The sequence below is a fragment of the Haliaeetus leucocephalus genome, unplaced genomic scaffold (assembly GCF_000737465.1).
Source record: "Haliaeetus leucocephalus isolate CR32 unplaced genomic scaffold, Haliaeetus_leucocephalus-4.0 Scaffold932, whole genome shotgun sequence".
In the NCBI taxonomy this organism is placed as follows: Eukaryota; Metazoa; Chordata; class Aves; order Accipitriformes; family Accipitridae; genus Haliaeetus; species Haliaeetus leucocephalus.
The window spans coordinates 1,469,313-1,488,247 of NW_010973368.1; the positions used below are offsets into that span (position 1 = coordinate 1,469,313).

The following is an 18,935-nucleotide window of genomic DNA, read 5'->3' on the forward strand; positions in this document are numbered from 1 at the left end:
ATTTTCATATACATTTCCAGTGCTACTAGTAAATGTCTTCTTGTAATGAAGAAACAGGTGTTAGTTGTTTCATATTTGTTTGCTTGAAAACTATTGAACATACCTGAATTACTATGTATTTCAAAAGTGCTTCTAAGAAATAGCTTGTTAAATCTTCTTGTCCTTTATCTCCTGATTGTGGAGGAACAAGTGGAGTGATCTCCTCTATAGTCACTTGAGCTATTTTAAAAGAAAAAAAAAAAAAGAAGGAAGAAGAAATACACTAACATTTAGACATTTCTTCCCATGCATAAATATCTACCAAGTTATCAAAGTAGAAATGCACTGGGATAAGATGAGACAGTTACAGGCAAAACAATCGACCCACAGATTAATGAAAAATAGGATCTTTTAGGTAATAAACCACCTCAGAACTAATTTCTTACATATATAAAACCACTACAGATAATAACTAAGTTGTCCCTATGCACCCTGGGAATCTCACCTGCCAAGACCCAATTTTTCCAAAAGGTGTAATCCATTTCTTCTGGAATTTATGCAAACAATAGTGTAACTTGTGTTGCACAAATGCCAAATCTTTATTTACATCTCTCATGATTTTCTTCATTTAGCAGATGATCAGTTACATTTGTGTTAAGTTTTACTAGCTTTATCCTTCCTTTGCCTCTACAGTGAAGCTAATTCAGAGTTTGTTTTTCTTTTGTTCCTGTAGTTAGATGTTCTCATTTCACTCTGCTTTTCTATGCTGTCTATATCCCCTCTAGATTTGTTCCTCCTTTCCTGCTCTAGAGCTATAACGCAAGATAACTCCAAAACAGGGCTTAAAGTATTTAGTAAACTTATCTGCAGAGCTATACTGCCACGAAATTAATCTGCTAAGTTTCAGTAAATTTAATTACCAGTCAAGGAGACACTGCTTGCTTCTACAAGCAATGCTTGTGTCAGCTCTAAAACATTGAGTGGAGGTGGAGAAAAATTAATAACACTTAATGTTCAGATAAAAAAGCGGTTATCTTCTTATTCACATTTATGTGAATGCACAGTTTGCACTTATGACACCATCCAATTGCAATTCATTAATAAATAAGCTTAAATTCCCATTAACAGGAATAAATTTAGTTAGGACGCAAGAGGCTCCCCAAAGTAACCAGTATGTGATACTTACTGCTAGAGTAAGTAGTCAAAGGAAAAACTGTCATAAGAATCATCTTAAGAGAAAAATCATCCTCACTCTATTGATTAGTGTCAAGATAATGATCTTCACATTAAAAAAAAAATCTAGAAAGTATAAAAAGCTTATCTCAGAATGCTCAAGCCTTTCCACTGATGCAGACCTTTCTGACCTCAGGTTTTGCAGTTTACAAGGTCCAATTCTTTTGGAAGACTCCAAGCCTCAAGAATACCACAGCTTCAATTGCCTGGTCAAACACAGGCACAGCAGGAAGAGCAACCATTTGGCTTTACGTATTGCCCTAACAACCGCTACTCTCTTGAAAGCCATACCAGAAACTGCTTTGTATAGCTTGCTCCTTAAGACTATGGCCAAAGCCAGTGCAAATGTTCGAAACAAGCAGAACCCACCTGTGCAAGTTTGTAGCAGATGCAGCATCTGCTTGTAAATCTTAAGAAGATCTACATAAAATCGGTCAGTTTATTTTCACCCACTATGTGTTAAGCTGCTATAGCCATACTTCCTAAAAAAACACAAAACAAAAGAAAAAACAACCCACCCTGAAAAACAACAAAAAAAGACAAAGTTACTATTGCAAGAAGACCTGATAAACTGCCAAGAAGCTCATTAACAGCTCCATAAGCTCCCTGGGTACATATGTATGTTACTGCTTTGTTACTTCAACTTGTCTTTTCTGTGCTGAGAATTGAATTATGGAGAGAATTGAGTAATACTAAAAATTACTTACTTTCTTGAACATTAAGTGGAGGGTTAATGAGATTATCTAGCGTTCGAGGGCCATATTCAGACTGTGGTGATGAAAATCCAGGAATCAAGCAAGAAAACATCCACAATTGTTCTTTACTACAGTTATTCTGAAGTGCTTGCAACCACAAAAGAAAGAGACGCACACCCTCTCGCCGTATCTTAAAGGTAAAAAACAGAACAAGTTAACTTGTCCCAGAACATAAAAAAAGCATTTCCATTTGTCCTGGAGGGAGAAGGGGAGTGGTAGAAAAAGACAAGAATAGACACACAGTATGACCACCAGCAATCAGCAGAGCCAAGCTAACACATCTGCTGCTCCTGCTGAAATGCAAGGACAACCCTAGCACCTTCACTGCTGTTTGCCTCACAGAATCCCTTAGGGTTTTTGAAAGAAGAGGAAGAAAACCAACACGTCTAGTTACTTGTTTGACTACTGCACTGCAAGAATTTTTCACAAAACACAAAGACCGTTGTAGAATTTCTAAATGTGTTTGTGAGTTATAACAACAGAGTGAGCTTTTTGCAGCAGAAGGACCCATTCTACCCTCTCCTACTCCTTCTTCAGGAAAGGTGATGGAGTCCTAGAGCAGTCCCCTCATGGCGCTCACACTGGAGAATTTCAGCACCAGGCAAGCCTGCAGGTGGTTTACAGGGGAGTGGCATGGTTGGTTGCTCCAGTACCAAAACTACTTGTTACACTTGGGTGGCTTTAGTCCCATGGTCAACTATTATTAGACTACCCACCAACAGGTCTCTTTGGCATAGGTAATCTTCCACTTCTAAGACAGCTGAGCCCCAAAAACCACAGCCTGAGCCCCCCAAACAGTTTCCTTGCCCTTAACAATGAATGGTTAAGTCTTACTGCTGCTTTAGTGCAAAATCCTTCAAACCATTTGCACACATTCTTAACTTGGCTACTCTATATAAACACATTACTACTGTGAGTAGTTCTACCGAGATAAAGCTCATGATGTGATGTCATTCTTTCATGACACACAAGTCATGATCTGGTTCTCATTCCTGTGCTTTTACCATAAAAATTCACCCTTTTGTTCTTATTTGTATTTTTAAGTATTTTACACAAAAGTAGCATGCAACTTTTTCCAATACCTTTAATGAATTTCCAGTATGAAGAAGCTTCTTTAAAATCAAACCTGAAAAGAAGAAGAAAAAAACCCCATGTATTTGTTTGTTTGTTTGTTATTTCTTTGTTAAGAGTAAGATGTCAGAGTTCTCGGTCAGACTTGATAATAACTTTTAAACAAGTCCTTGGCAATCTCCAATTTAATCTTGGTGAACTTGATATCCTCAGGCATATCTCTCAATGCCAGAAGGAAAAAAAACCAAAGATCACCTTTCATAGCTTCCTCATGCTCCATACCATCTTTCCACAAGGACTTTTTGGTATGTGAACATTAAAAGTAAATGATTCTCAAGTCATTAATGTGCATAATATCAGCATTCCCCATTTACAAATACATACGTTATCCCAATTTTGAAATTTATTGCTAAGGGAAAAAAAAATTTGGGAAAAAATATAAATTACAAAGCAACTTTCCACCTGCCCTTGTTCTCTCTCAGCCACTATTGTATTTCCAGATTCCCAGATTTAATTTTATCTAGAAGAGCATTCATTACACTGGTGGGTTTTTGGGGGTATTTTGGGGGTTTTTTGTTGTTTTTTTTTTCCTTCCCCTAGCTTGCAAGAGTTTCAAGACCATAATCCCTGTTACGCCACTTAAAGGTTAAGGAAATGAGTAGCACAAACTACTAACAGCTACTAATAAAAAATAAGGTTTAAAAAAGAAAAGAATCAACTTACCAATACTGTGAAATTGCCATCTCTGATGAATCCTTTCTGGAAGGAGTTGCAAAATTTTCTACGAAAAACAGAACCCAAGGATCTATGTTGCAGATATCACTCTCAGAAGACCAAAGAGCACTTTCACAAAGGCCACACATCAGAAGCTGAAAGGTTAACTTATAAAATTTCCATACTGCTTTCCTTGGAAGCATTACTGTTCTTTCAAGATAATCCCACTCCTAAAGCTAAGAAACCCAAAAGCTCTGACAGACTGTCTGGCAAGTCCTGCACTGGAGACTTCAGATGTTACTGCCGTTTATCTGGCTCTACTGCCTCCCTGCTGGATATTGCTGCTTATAGCATAGGGAGTGGAATGGGATGAGCATCTGTCTCAGTTGCTCTGGTTCACAACAAGTTGTATTAGGTTATTCCACCTCTCTGGTGCCTTAAGCTAGGACGCTCAGCTGTCAACTTGCCTCTGTGGGACCAGCAAGCATTTGTTTCAGCCTTCTCAACAGAGGGGTAATGAGCTACAGCAAAACAACAAAGACCTGGGGCAATAATGGTCTAACACCTCTCCAGCTAGATTGGAGGATGATCATCTTCAGGTGGTAAAAAACAGAGCACAGTTAGCGACAGAGGCAGTTAAAAAAAAAATCTATTATGTAGCACTTCAATGTTTATGCTAGAGGCAGTAGCAATGTGTAAGCAACCCGATTTCCCAAATGAATTCCTGGCCATGGCCCTCCAGCAGCCTGTGCAACTGCTTCCAAAGCACAGGTCACCTAACATCCCTTTATGTAGGAACTAGTGAACAAATGAACTAGCTCTCTTCAGATTCACTATCCTTGTAACAGCTAACCCTAAACTTCTAAGCACCAACATACCTTGAAAAAAAAAAAAAAAAAAAAGGAAAAAAAATCTTGAATTTGTATTAAACCCCGGGATAAGCATTCATCAGCTTTCCATTTTACATATTTTTAAAAACCACAATCCTTGTCCTGTAATTAGAAGCCTCCATCAAAAAGGAAAGACAAAAACTTGACATTCTAAGCTATTTCTAAACTATAGTCTCTGCTCAGAAATGTTCCGACTTCATTAAATTAGTTTCTAACTCAATTAAGTCAAGATATGCTTTTGGTAAGGATATTGTGAAATGCTATTCTCAAATAATAAATCTTTTAAAAAATAAAAGGGATCTATAAAAACTAATTCTGCAGTAGTAATCTATTATGAGAAAAATCAGAGATAACGTGCAATCAGAAGGTGAAAAAGATCATGACTAATCAGAGATCACCTTTATAAGAATTTCGAAGTGTATAATACATTGGAAGAGGGGGGGAAAGACCACCACCAAAAAAGCAATGAACTATCTGCAGATACAGAAAACATCTTTTTCCAGTTAAGACATCTTCCTGCAAAACTGCAAGTCAAATTCTTTTTCTTCTCACACAAAGCACATATATTCAACTCTAAGCAAAATGAAAAAGGGATGCAGTTAAATGTAAAGCATATTTCCAGGCAACTGTAGAATAGCTGTACTGTTACTATTTAACAGGATTTAATTCAAAGCAAAAAACTCATACAGGAATATTCAAGTTATCTTACCTCAAAAATAAAAAGAATAGAATCTAATTCTTCTCTCTGAGACTTGTGACCTAGATGCAATTAGAAATAAATAGAAGATACACTTTCATTATCAAAATAAAATGTAAAGAACACTGACAAAGATCCTTAGATGTGTAAAACAAAACCATGCATTTCTACAACCATAATTTTGCATTTCTTCTGCAAATAAAAAAAAAGTGTATTTCATAGTCATGGTTTATAACAGTTACAGTTTGTATAATTTTCTATTATGGCATCAACAGCTGGTAGAGATTAAAATACACAATGTCTTGTTAAACAAAACTTAGAATAATTCTGCAGAACACAAAAAGTATAACACCTTAAGAATCCTCACTTTGCAAAAGGGCAAAACCAGTCAGAGAATAAACGTTCCTTGCCCACCTCTACTGCATGCACCTCTAATTGCCTTGCCTTTATTTGCAAAGTTAGTGCTCACACATATTTCTGCACAGCTATTGTTGCCATTTGTGACAACAGACACAGTTATAACACCCTGCTTTATTTTATAACAAAACCACAAGCATCAAGACAAAAAGTGTTCTATTTGAAATACTTACCTTTCTGTTTAAGACCTACTTCAATAGTCACAAAGTTTTCAAAGAACACATAATATATATGTGAGAAATGTAGGTCGAAAAACTGCTTGAGATCAATTGATTCTGCATTTTCTGAAAAATAGAACAGAACATTGTTTTTATTTCTTTCAAATACTTAGTCAATCACTGCACACCGTTATCCAGTAGTAAGAACTGAAGATACTTTAAAAAAAATATTATCATGGGTAAAGAAGTTCTTAAAGTTTTTCTTCTTTTAAGCTGAAGCTAATGATGGCATGCCATAAGTGCCTAGTGAATTTTAAAACAGGAAGCAGCGTCTTGCACACTCATTGTTTGCATGACAGTAATGCCTACAAACCCCAGTCATGAACCAGAATTCCATCAGGACTAGCACTGTACAGATGAATGTTGTTTTAATTGTTAGTTTAATAGAAATAAAGCTAATGACGCTGCCCAAACTCTACAGCAGAAAGACCACCCCTGTCCCCAACTAATTACTAGACACAACTAAGCTTACTTAAGAAAGTGGGAGAAGGATGATAAGTGACAACCACCTCTGCTCTGCAGAGAAACAGGTTGGGAGGAAGGAAACAGCAGCACTGGATTCCCACTGCTGCCTCCTTACTCCCTCCAAGCTCCAACACGCACTTTACTTTCCAGCCTGGCCCAGTCCCCCCTGTACTCCTTTGATTGTGTGGTCTCCGGAGATCAGAAGCTGGGACCTCAGGGATACCCTGAGGTGGAAACATCATCTTAAGCATAGAGGGATGTGCTTTCTTGTGTACCCCAGGAAGGTGTCTAGACTCTCTTTCCACAACACCGTAGATGGTTTTGTGCAAATCTTCAGTTAAAGAAATACATGATGATTTATCTAGATTAATTTTAAATTGATAGTTTTAAACAATCAATTCTTTCAAGCCTTATTACACGCTGAACCAAAAGCCACTCCCTGTCCTGTTATTTAACTATATAAGACTAGAGAAACTAGGTGGACAGAACTATAGTATGGAAGCACAGAGGAACAGTGAGACAGTATTTTAAAAGGCAAAACTGTCCCCTTCCAGAATACTGATGTGAAACAAAATAAAAAAAAAACATGAAGAAAGGCGAGGCAAATGAAACCTTCATAACCTTCACCTGCTCTATACACTGAGGCATTATCTTTCGCTGTAGATATATCTTTTAAGTCCCCCTCTAATTCTTTATTGGATCATGGTTTTTTAACCCTTTTTAGAATGACATCAATCTTCATCATCTCACATGACTGGAGATACAACTGGTGGAGTATAAAACACAGAAACAATCTATTGAAAGGATGGCCAAAAGCATGGCATATTTTCAATTCTATTTTATTATGTAGATCTAGAGGACCATCAACTCAATTTTATCACAAATATTGCTATAAAGGTTTCCAATACATGTTCAATTTTTGCAGTACCACATCGTTCTGCCAACGTCTTGCATACTCAGTGTAGTGGAGCCAGAGTGCTCTTGGAGAAGACAGTGCTATATTAACAGCTAATATCAACTCCTAAAGCAAGGCAGCTTAGCTAGCAATAAACTTAGTGGTCCAGAGTGGCGAGCATATGCCTGACCATCTACAAGATTACCAAACTTCCAGTTTTGCAGAAACCGCTACACCACTTACAGATCAGCAGCTGAACTGCTAGAGTTTAGAGTCTGAAATATTAAAGGACAACAAAAAACAATTCCACTTTAAACAAACTAGACCATGATTTTCAAGTGGTCAGGGCAAGTGCACAAGAAACAAAGCTATGACTGGAGCATAGGCACAACCATTATAACCATTTCCACTCATGGGGCAGAACCCTAAGTGAGTTCTAGACTACAGACAAGAAAATAGAGCAGAAAGCAAATCAAACGTGTTTTGAGATAGGAGGATTGAAGGGAAAAAAGAAAGAAACGTTTGAGACTTTCCAGAGAAAGGAGGGTGGCAGAAAATAATCTTTTAGTCCATATATTTAACTGCTGTAGGAGAACTGCATGTAGAAAGCAGTGGAATGGTTCACCTGATGTGAAAGAGCAGAAAACACTAGTTCCAAACACTGAAGGGATTGGAAGCAGTTAAACAGGGTCTCTGCCAATCAACACGCAGGAATGCTGCATTTTTGCAGGCACATTAAATGTTTCGTTTCCTGAAACAGGCCCTCATTCTTTCCCCAGACATGGGTCAACTATGAAGCAGACAAATAAAAAACCCAAACCAAATGTACTCTTTAAAGACTCAATCTTAACACAACAGTTTGCAGTTTTTGGAGACACTATTCCTACAGGCTTCAGGCAACAAACAAAAGGCTTGCCCACATAATCAGCCGAACAGCGATTCTCATTTCGCCACATAATTACTGTGTGACACTTGCATACATACAACTAGCACTGTGTTAAGGCATTCTGCCTTTCCAGAGTTTGGGGGGTGGGGTGGGCGGGTGGGCAGGGAGGTGCAGGAATTTCAGAGGATGGTCCCGTCCCCCCCAGCCCCCCGCCCTTTTGGTTTTTTATTTATTTAAGAACAATGTGGTGCCAATCACCTCAGAAAGACTCAGAGAAGCACTGGTAAACCTGTATTATAACCAATAACACCCAACTAACACTAAAAGCATACCTTCAGAATACAGCTATAGCTTTGAACAGTAGGATGAAAGTAAAAAATTCCTCGATGTACCTTTTCTAGCAAATGCATTTCACCCTGATTTCTTACTAAGATCACACTTGGTAGGATAATCAAAAGCAAGTTTTTGGAATTCAAACCAGTTAACAACTGAACTCTTGCAATAAATTCTATCACTTCAGATGGAAGAAAATAAAAATATAACATTTTATTTAATGAGAATTTTGTCCTGGCATTACCTGAAAATACTACTTATTAAAAAACTCACAGACTATTTCTGTTAATGCTGAAAACCAGCATTCCTTCTAAGGGAGGGAAAACACACTTGTGCATCTGATAGGTTTGCCACCTAGAGCAAAAGAGAGCATCTGCTCATCATCAAGGGACACCAATAGTGATTCAGTAAGCTGTTGGTCCAGAAATTTGGAACCTTACATTGGTCAAGAAGTTTGGAACTCATTATGCATATACCCTGACCAAGAATTATGGCAAGAAGTGGGGGGGGGAGGGCAGATACAGCATGGAGATAATAATGTAGACCTCAGAAGAGTTTGATCTGGAAATCGTCTAGTCTGGCCAGCTGCATACATCATTCCATTTCACAGCTACCTCTATACTGAGCACAATCCACATGACTAATACATGCATGGAGAGACTATTGCTCTTCCCGATTACTTTAACATTAAAACTTCCAGCTATACGCTGCTGTTATAGCTTTCTTCATTAATTAAGGAACTAATATTTTTTCCCTAATGAAAATGTCTCTAAAACATTCAGTTCACCTTTATCCTTGTGATCAACTAAAGATACAGCTCTCCAATTCTGTCATCTTAAACCATTTTCTCCAACACTAGGTCACTGTCTCTTCTCTATGCTCTCCCAAAGTATCATGAATGCTGCACACTGAGGTAAAAATAATTTCCTCTACAAGGACCATATGCGTGTCTTTTTCACGCAGCCTTGAACTGGGAATTTGCAGGAAGTTGCTTGTCTGCTTTGGCTACTTTTTTGCCTTTTTAAGAAGAGAGACGTAGCCTTATTTTTGCATGAAGTGGGATTACACAGAAACAGGCTTTCCTCCCTAACTTACAGTGCATTTATTTATTTATTTTTAAACAAAAGAACTTCATATTCTCCTGCCACAGATTCATGTACTAACACAAACGAATGTATTCTTTGTGTTCTTGGTACTTATGCCCGCACTGGGAGGAGGGAAGGACTCAGAAATAGATCTGGCACCATATAAAGTAGTTAGAAGTTTCTCAGAATGGCAGAGGGAAAAATGGGACATTACTGTATTCCAACAATGTAAAAACTAAAGCTTCTACTGTACAAAGCATAGTTCCGGTACACTAAATCCAGATTTCCAGCATCATTTATAGAAGCTGTTTGTCAAGAAAATAGTTCTCTTCATGCTTCACAAGAGCAAAAACCATGGATCTTTGCTGATTTTTCCTTAATTTTCTGTAACCTAAAAATTGGTACAAATCTGATCTTTGCATTAAATCTGTGCGTTCAGTGGTGCTTTTGGGTTTTTTGTTGGTTTTTTTTGTTTGTTTTTTAAAGGAGAAAGTTACATTTGAGCACAAAGGCAACATACAGCTTCTCTGTCCTTTTCTTCCTCTCGTAAAATTTTTCTAAAAGTAGCTTTAGTTTTTTCTAGATTCAGCATTAAGAAGGTAAGTTACCTTTTTTGGTTTAAGTTTTAGAAGTTGCATTCAGCTTACGATTTCTGTTCTATTTTGATGCATCAAACAGAACTGGACTAAAAATGGAAAGCTAGTTATCTAAGCTATTTGTATGACCCTCACGACAAGAACATTCAAGTTCCAGATCAACTGGAATTCATATTTCCATTAAACCCACTGAAAACTGGAAGTTCTACTATTCCCCAACCCTACCGACTAGAGCTGTAGCAAAGAAGGACTAAAGAAAAAAACAAACCAACAATCAAAACAAAACCCCCTCCACCTCTCCTACTAAATTCTGTGCTTACATGTGACTGTACTTTTAGGAACTTACTTTCCTATATTTTCAAGTGGTCAACTCTTTTCTTAGGAACTTATTTTAATGTATTTTCAAATGGCCAACTACTTTGAAGATTAATTTTTTTAAATTTTCTGAAAGGTTACATCCTTTTCAAGTATCTCAGTAAGATATTAAAAACTTAAGTGCCCACAGTGATCATTTTAGGAAGGGAAGATTCTGGGCCAAAATTTACTCTCACACAGAGTTCTGTGGCAGAGCAAATTTTCTGCAATAAATCCCATTTGCTCCAATGTTTCAATTATCAACACATTCTTTTTAACCAGGAATAATCTGCAACCATAAAAGTATTTCAATAAAAATGTAACCCTTTAATATTACACATTAGAAGGATACTATTTGAATAGCATATCATACTTAAGAATTACAACGCAGGAGTACCACCTCAGAGAGCTTAAAAAGTGACTTTGTCAGATGTAAAACATAAACCAGAAAAGGCAACACAGATTTTTACTGTATATTTAAACTTGTAAGGGATCACCTGAGCCAGATTCTGCAAAGCTTACAAGTTTGCACGTACAACATGCCAATCCTCTGTAGCAAAGGGATCTCAGTGGGCTTTAACTTACATTATACCCAATTTACCCTCCCTATCTCTTTTGTTTTCTACATATTACCCTATAAATGATTATAAACTAATCCACAACATCTATTACATATTTATAAATTAGTTGAGTTAGCAAAGGGAAATGCATCTATACTATTTAGATGATTGCCTGCTGTATGAAATCAAAATATGATAAAGTATTTTCTGCACAGGACAGAACTTTAAAGATAAACAATCAAAATACTGAACTTTAAAACAAAAACCACCACACAGATCTTAAGATATATATTCACTTTTCTGAAAAGTTCACACAAAGCATCGCAGAAATTTACTGTAGCATTTAACAGAATAGTCTACATCATTACAAATCACGTTGTGGTTTTACATTCAATTTTAAGCATTTCAGACTTTAATAGCATGTTTACACATAAAATTGTTACAGCACATAGTATAACAAAAACATTACCCTGTCTCATTCCTAGACTTACTGGCTTTTAAGTCACTTTCCCTCATCCTTACCCAAAAATAAAATACCAGTGACAACTGCAGCAAACAATGACCTGGAAGATGGCCAGACTTCTATTTCTGTAAAGCAGAGGCCTGCTATACACTGAAGTATTTCAGTATCAATTCTCATAACAAACTGATGTCATTAGAAAGCAAGAGGTTTCTAAGCATCCTCAATTTCAGTTAACATACAATCAAAATAGCCAATAGAACTTACTCATTCTTAATTCTCCAAGCTGAAAAATTTAACGGCTGCTTTACAGCAAAACAGTACAGAGGTTCAGTTACATACTGACAGTCTCTAGAATAGAAAAGCATGTTATTTAGAAAGGTTAAGTAGAAAACCTCCGGAACTAACTGGTGGCTCTGGCATAGTTAACAGACTGTCAAAGTGAAAGAGACCCGATAGCAAACCACAACATTTCAAATAGTGAGCTACAAATGCAAATCTATTAAACGAGGGCTTCACATTAGCCCTTACTGTTTCAGATCACTAACAGCTACTTAACAAAAACAATTCAATTTTTTTTAAAATGTGATTTTGTCAAAGAAAATATTCTTGATGTTTTTGGTACTGAAAAAGGAACACACTTCAAGAAATCTTTTAATGGACTTCTATTTTGCATCAGACAAGTCTGAACTCCTGACCACCACCATCTTTTAGATACAAACATACAAGCAAAAAAACCCCAAACAAACCCCACAAATGAATAAGCAGGTTAACAACACTAATGAACATCATCTACATACAAACTGTTACAAATTTTAACACCAGCGCTCTATAGGAATGAGCAGAAGCAGCTGACAGGTCTCCAAGCTAATTCTTTCAGGTTGCTTGCAGACTCCAGAAGAGTTACACTACTAAACTTTTAAGAAATGCTTCTGTAACAATTCACCCGTGTTCCAGAACTTAAGCTTTTATTTAAGCAACTTCAAACACTTCTGTAGTAATGCACTTATTTTCATTCTGACTGCCACAAGCTAAACCCATAAACCCACACAGACCTTTCCTCCTGATCGAAGCATCAGAGCCACCTCTTCATCTAGCCTGGGGCTTTGATCCAACTCCATCCCTTACCCTTCCAAGCCAGCAGCACTGGCCACCAGCGCTCTCTGCAAGTCGAGTGTAACATTAGCCAAAACCCTAAAGCAAAGCAATTCTTCCCCCTTTTCTCCTGGCCAAAACAGAACAGAATGGGTTCAGGGTTAAGTCAAGACTGACAGAACATCAAGTCTAATTTCTTAAACTGCACTCAACCCACAGCCAAATCCATGAATTACAGTGGTGACATGTCCTCTGCAGTTAGAATTACCGGAAAACAAAACAAAACAAAAATCTACAGCTCTTGCCAAAAATAACACAGCTTTGCACATCCACAGAAACTTCTGGAACAGTTATCTCCAAAGAAAATTCCAGGCAGCTAGTTTTGCTGTAGCTTCTCACTCACCTCTCACTTTAACAACCATAAAACATTTATCATTTTTTATAGTATATAAGTGATATTGTAATGAGTGATGTTGATGATGTGCAACACCAAGGAATGCCATCCAGCTGAAGCATTAGGGCTGACTGCCAGTGAAATAGATTTCTTAAATTAAAATCCCTTCAGACAAATGCAATCTCTGTTTAAGTATATTGTTTAATATTAAACAATATATCAGAATGGATGTCCAATGCAGCCTGTTTCATTCTGTTTGGTATAGCTTGACTTTTCCCTTTCAGAGATTGCTTACATGAGATGACAAGCACTAATCAACCATGAACAAAACAAAACAATAAAAAACCACCCCACACTTCAAATACTCTGTTCTTTTAGTGTTACATTTTACAAGCATTCTCTCCATGGTTCCCGAGATACAAACAATGTATTTTTAAGATATCAGATGCAAATAAAATAATTTATGGGAAATAATATATTCCTTTTTCCTTTAATCTGGATTAACAGATTACAGGCCTGTAACTCCTACTCTACAAAAAAAATGAAGAAGGAAAAAAGAAAAGAAAAAAATTTTTAAGAATTCAGCCCTAAAAGCGAATCTTAAACCAAGTATATTCATTTGACTTGCTTGCACACAGTAAGATTATGCAGAAATCATTAAGTATTTAAGGGTTTTAGCTTTCCTTTTTTTTTTTAAATACATATATTTACAAATTCTGCCTGAAACTACAAATTCAACAGGTAGCAGCAACATATGTGATATCAAAACTAGAATAAAACAAGAAGGCAATATTGTTAAGGTATGACGCTATGAAAGGGTCACATATCTAGCTGCCTTAATTATTTACAGAGTTCTCAAAGCACTGTTTTAACAAAAGGACAAACCAAACTTGATTTGGTGCTTGAAGGATTACTAGAAGAAAATTTATGAACTACCATTTAAAACCATAGAATTTTAGTTTGATGTTGAAGTCTGATTAAACAGTGCAACACTGATTATAGAACAATGCAATATTATTTCCATGTTATTTCCTCTTAATCATCCTAAAAATTGCAATTAGCTGCTAAATCACTGGGGACTGCTAAAAATACATATTTTTCTGGAAAAATCACAGGCTTCATTCTGCAGGCAATATCTAATTCCATAAGGCACACTATGTGCCTCCACTTCCATCTGCTAGAAAAGTCTCAGTGATCACACCTGCACTAACTGCAGCTGGCAGCCTTCCCTATAGCAGGGCCTTGCTTCTGACAAGGCTGAGCCACTGCCATGCAGACCGCAAGGGAATCCCATTCCACGTTCCACGTTCCAGCTCAAGGTTGATAACACTCTAACCACTGCATTAGCTCACAGTAAACAAAACTGTTACAGCCTTTCCAGCGTTTAGTAAGAAGACAGAAGAATAGTTTGATAAAAAGTCACATACAGACCAAGACAGCATTAGGGAACTGTACGAGACTTCAAGGTACTTCCCAGAACTAAAAAAGGGGGGGTGGGGGGCGCGATGAACACTTCCCTACAGGAAGAAACTAGTAACACCTCAAAAGAATCACATCTCTTAAAGCAGATAGTTCCAGCTGTTTCAAGAGAAATACTGCAGCAGGAAAACAATGAAAGGCAGATTACCTTCACTCACAGACTGGTATGTCCCAGGATATGAGACTTCAAACTCTTTAAAATTTTTCTCAGCATTTCTTAGCAATAATTATTAGTACTTGGAGGTTTCCAAAAGGCTTTAACCTCTATTAAAAAAACCTTATGCCTGTGACATGCGTAAACTGGTCACACATGATATTTACTTTAACAAATAATTTAATCAATTCTGAATTAGTCACCCGAATTTCACTGAATTTTCCTTGGTTCCTGAATTACAAAAAAGGCTCAGTAGAGCGATACTGAAGCACAGCAGAGAACCAGCCAGATACAGGAGACTGGAGTGAAGTGGCAGTTACCTACAAAAGAGTTTCAGCAAAAAAATACAAATGCATTTCCCCTGGTATGCCTATAACTGAGTTAGTCTAGCACTCAGGATCTTTCCAAGCCAAAAATCTTTTACTGTATCTTCAAATTTGGTAGGCCTTAATAGACTTTTTTCCCTAGTCTTTTTCATATATGTTACATATTTTTCATGATCTACCCCTACAGAAAGGGATTCCAAAGCTTTCAGCATCTTTTCACATTAAAGTTTTACTCTCATCCGAGTTGTTCCCATCTCTAAATCTTCTATACACTGACTATAGCAATAAGACTACTAAAGCTGCAATGATATTTGGTGTAACAGTACACCACTGTTTTACAAAGACACAAAATTTTCTGTATTCCTTATGCAGACTAATTTGCATTTTTTACTAAATTTAAACTGAGTTGTCACCAATGACAAGATACTTTTTTCCTGAAATGATATAACTCACTGCAATCTAAGTTATCCTGTAAAAGGCATTTAAATAATTCCATCTAAAGGACACTACTTTTAATTTGTTAAAAATAAACGTGACTTGCCTCTGTGCTATCCACTCAGTTTCATATTAGGTTCTCTGAAATTGTTCAGTCTCTTATGGTTTTTACTAATAATCATATTAAACGATCTTAAATATTTTTAGATGATGCCCAACTTGCACCATTGCCTTGCAGGATCCAACTGTCAATCTTTTATCATAATGAATTTTTTTAGATTTCTCCTCTTTAGCTAACAGACAACCAGCAGTCTATAATTCACAAGCACTCTGCCTCTTTTCGTGACTACTCTGTTATTTTAGTTTACTGGAGAACTGCTGCTTTGGATGCCTTGAAAAAATAGAGGGAAAACGAACTAGTACTCCCTTTCCTCCCCTCAAGTCTTAACCATGAATCCAAGGCCATGCTTCAGTTTATCATTGCTGAACCAAAGACTAAAAAGTACAGCAAAACAACAAAAAAAATTAACTCTGGTTCAACACACCTTGCAGGCCTATTGAAAGGATTTTAAGTTTAAAAACAAGAGAAAATTCTCTCCTTCTCCTGGACATGAAACAGCAGAGAATTCTCTTCTGGATAGTATTTTAGTCTCCAATATGCAGAGGCTAAGAGCAATAAACCAGACAAATCATTTTTCATTCATAAAGATGCTGAAGAGAGCTGAAGTGAGATTTCCTCCCTTATCCCCTTGGATAGTCTGTTGGGAATAGCTAGGTTGGCTCCCCCGAGCACATGGAAACATGCCCATTATTATGGTGGGGGAGTTGTCACCAAAGAAAAAAGATCAAACAGGAAAACGCAGCACTACAAGCTGCAGGATGGTGCCTCCATGCAAAGCCACCTCAGGTAGCAGTCTATCTTATGTGGGCACATTATTTTTTTTTAATCTGGTCCTGCAGACTAGTCAAAGAAACAATTGGAGAAGAAAGGGCATAGAGCTTATGCTTTGAAAGCCAGTTTAGGGAGCAGACAAATTTAAGGAATAAAGCAAGGAGGTGATCACAGCAGAAGGCAGACTTCAAATAGTCTGCTATATACTGCTCTTCCACTACAGTGGGAATACATAGAGAAATATCCTACTCCCCTGCCCCCCAAAAAGACCTTGGTTTCGTACCTTGCGCATCTAAGAATATCTGCATAATGACAAAATCTTGTAGATGCATCTAAGACAGATAAGCTGAAGAGCACTGTTACACCTTTCCCTACTCACAGTCACACACTGTATTCACCCAAATTTGGAGAAAAGATATGTGGGAGCTGTGCTTCAATGGCTGAGATATATGGGGGGGGGGGGGGGGGGCCCCCACCAAAAAAAATACCCCCCGAGCTTTAGTCTGTCCTACAGCCAGTAAGCAGAAACCTCAGATTAGATAAGAATGTCTGCTTGACATAAAGCTCATGGCTTGCATCTTACAGAATGCATCCAAGTATTAACAAAGCTGAAGGAAAATCTTGTAAATAAAAGACCAGAAACATCAAATGTAGAACAAATCAAAATCACACAGATTGCTTTGCAGACTAAAGCAAAAGTAGAAATATTCAACATACTTTAGCTAGGAAACCTAAATTCAGAGAGGTACTTAGTTTCTTTATAGTGCTCTTTCGTTTTAAGTTTCAGCTGATGAAGTAGCTAAAAATAAGTATAAATCAACATAAAACAAGCCACAACTGGCTCAAGTACAGCTAGTTAAGAAGAGTGGCAACATGCTGAGTGAGGCAAGAAGATACACCTAACTACTGAATTGTCTTGGATAGCTAGCTACCCAACTATTCTCCATTTCAAAAGTCTAAATAATTATTATGTTGCAGAAAATAAGTCATGCGGCAGCAGATGCTGCCATACAGGAACACCTGTTACTTCAAACACCAATACAAAAGAAAACAAGGAGCAATAACCGCTTTCCCTTGAAAGAATCCAGCTTTGGAGGCCAAGGACAAGGTACTTAAATACCTCCAGACTGTGGGCAGAAGCCAAAATAATCCATTCAGTACTCTGCACTAAATACAGAATGCAGTTGCCCTTGACCCAGCCCTGCTCACATGTTGATAAACTGTCAGAAGCAACGCATGCATTTACAGAACTGAAGGGCCCAAGAGACGCTCCAGTGCAAACTTCTTTTCTCAAGGACAGCTTGATGACAATGACTTAGATTTTTACAGACACATGCAACTAAAAGATATTTTGGAATGGTTAACTGTGGGTTTTTTCCCACTGTTTTTTCATTAGGCAATTATTCCATATAATCACAATTTCTACTTCACTGGTCAGGTTAAACAGCTGTTCGCATGGAACTGCAGCAGTACTTAAGTGCTTATGTTCCCTCCTTGACCAACTGGCGAACCAAAAGTGTTTCCAGACTAGCTGTATGAATGCTCCTCTACATCTACTCTAGTGAGCACTTCTTGTTGTAGCTCTTACCTTGAAAACATACACAAACGTAAATCGTTACTGTAAGCATTTATGGGAAATGGACTAGGGAGTGACAGGCACCATTAGCACTCACCAGCCTCTCTTATTCAAGCGTACCGACTTAGCAGCATTTATGAAGCTCTAGAGAAGAATTCACGGGGGAAGCACACCAGCTTTTCGCCTCCCTCCACAGTTGCCAAACGAATTCCACCTTCGGATGCGGTGGAAGCGTACGTGCCTCCGTACAACAGCGGGGAGCGAAGTATCCCCCGCCGGGTCCAGCGGCCCCCGGCACACAGCTGAAGCCTCGCCGCCGCCGGCCCCGCGATGCCGGGCGCGGGGCCCTCCCTCCGGCCGCCGTGCCCCGGCGAGGCTGGGCCGGGTGGGGTCTCTCGCCGGAGCAGAGCCCCGAGCCCGCCTCCCGCCCTGGCGCCCAGCCGGCCCCTCGCAGCTCCCGCTTCTTCCTACGCCGGGACTCGGGGCCGTAGCCCCCCTCTGACCCGCTCGCTCCCTCCCGGCCGCCTCACCGATGAGGACGCGCAGGTGCTTCAGGCGGGTCAGCGGGTCCTTGCGGGTGTCCAGCACCTTCTGCGTGGATTTCCGCACGTCCCCGTGCGGCTTCTTGGAGAACATCCCGCCGGGCCCGGCCCCGGCGCCGCGCTCCAGAGGCGGACAGCGGCCTCCAGGATCCGCCCGCTCCGGGGCCCCTACATAGCCAGCGGCAGCGGCAGCACCGCCCCCGCCTCCTCCTCCTGCCTCCGACTCCGATGCGGCGGGGGTGGAGAGGCGCGGCACGGAGCCAACTCCCCGCGGGGCCGGGGGGCGGCCGGGCCGGGCCGGGCCTAGACTCGACTCCCCCTTCCTCCTTCCCCCGCTCTCCTCCCGCTGCTTCACGACAGCCGTCAGGTGCGACCCCAGGCGTCCCTATGGCAACCGCGCCGTGACGTCACGGCCGGCGCTCCCCGGCGCACCA

The 18,935-nt window shown here is 39.0% G+C and overlaps 1 protein-coding gene across 4 annotated transcripts in view; it reads right to left on the reverse strand.

The window, feature by feature from the left end:
• RALGAPA1 (Ral GTPase activating protein, alpha subunit 1 (catalytic)) overlaps positions 1–18,826 on the reverse strand; it is a 135,315-nt gene extending 116,489 nt beyond the window's left edge. For all 4 annotated transcript variants that reach the window (XM_010583661.1, XM_010583660.1, XM_010583658.1 and 1 more), the window contains exons 1-7: positions 18,490–18,826; positions 5,930–6,040; positions 5,352–5,401; positions 3,762–3,819; positions 3,050–3,093; positions 1,920–2,097; positions 104–219 (exon numbers count right to left, since the gene is read on the reverse strand). In XM_010583661.1, coding sequence (XP_010581963.1) covers positions 104–219; positions 1,920–2,097; positions 3,050–3,093; positions 3,762–3,819; positions 5,352–5,401; positions 5,930–6,040; positions 18,490–18,595 — 663 coding nt within the window. In that variant the 5' untranslated portion in view covers positions 18,596–18,826. The remainder of the gene's footprint in view (positions 1–103; positions 220–1,919; positions 2,098–3,049; positions 3,094–3,761; positions 3,820–5,351; positions 5,402–5,929; positions 6,041–18,489) is intronic.
• Positions 18,827–18,935: the final 109 nt, after the last annotated feature.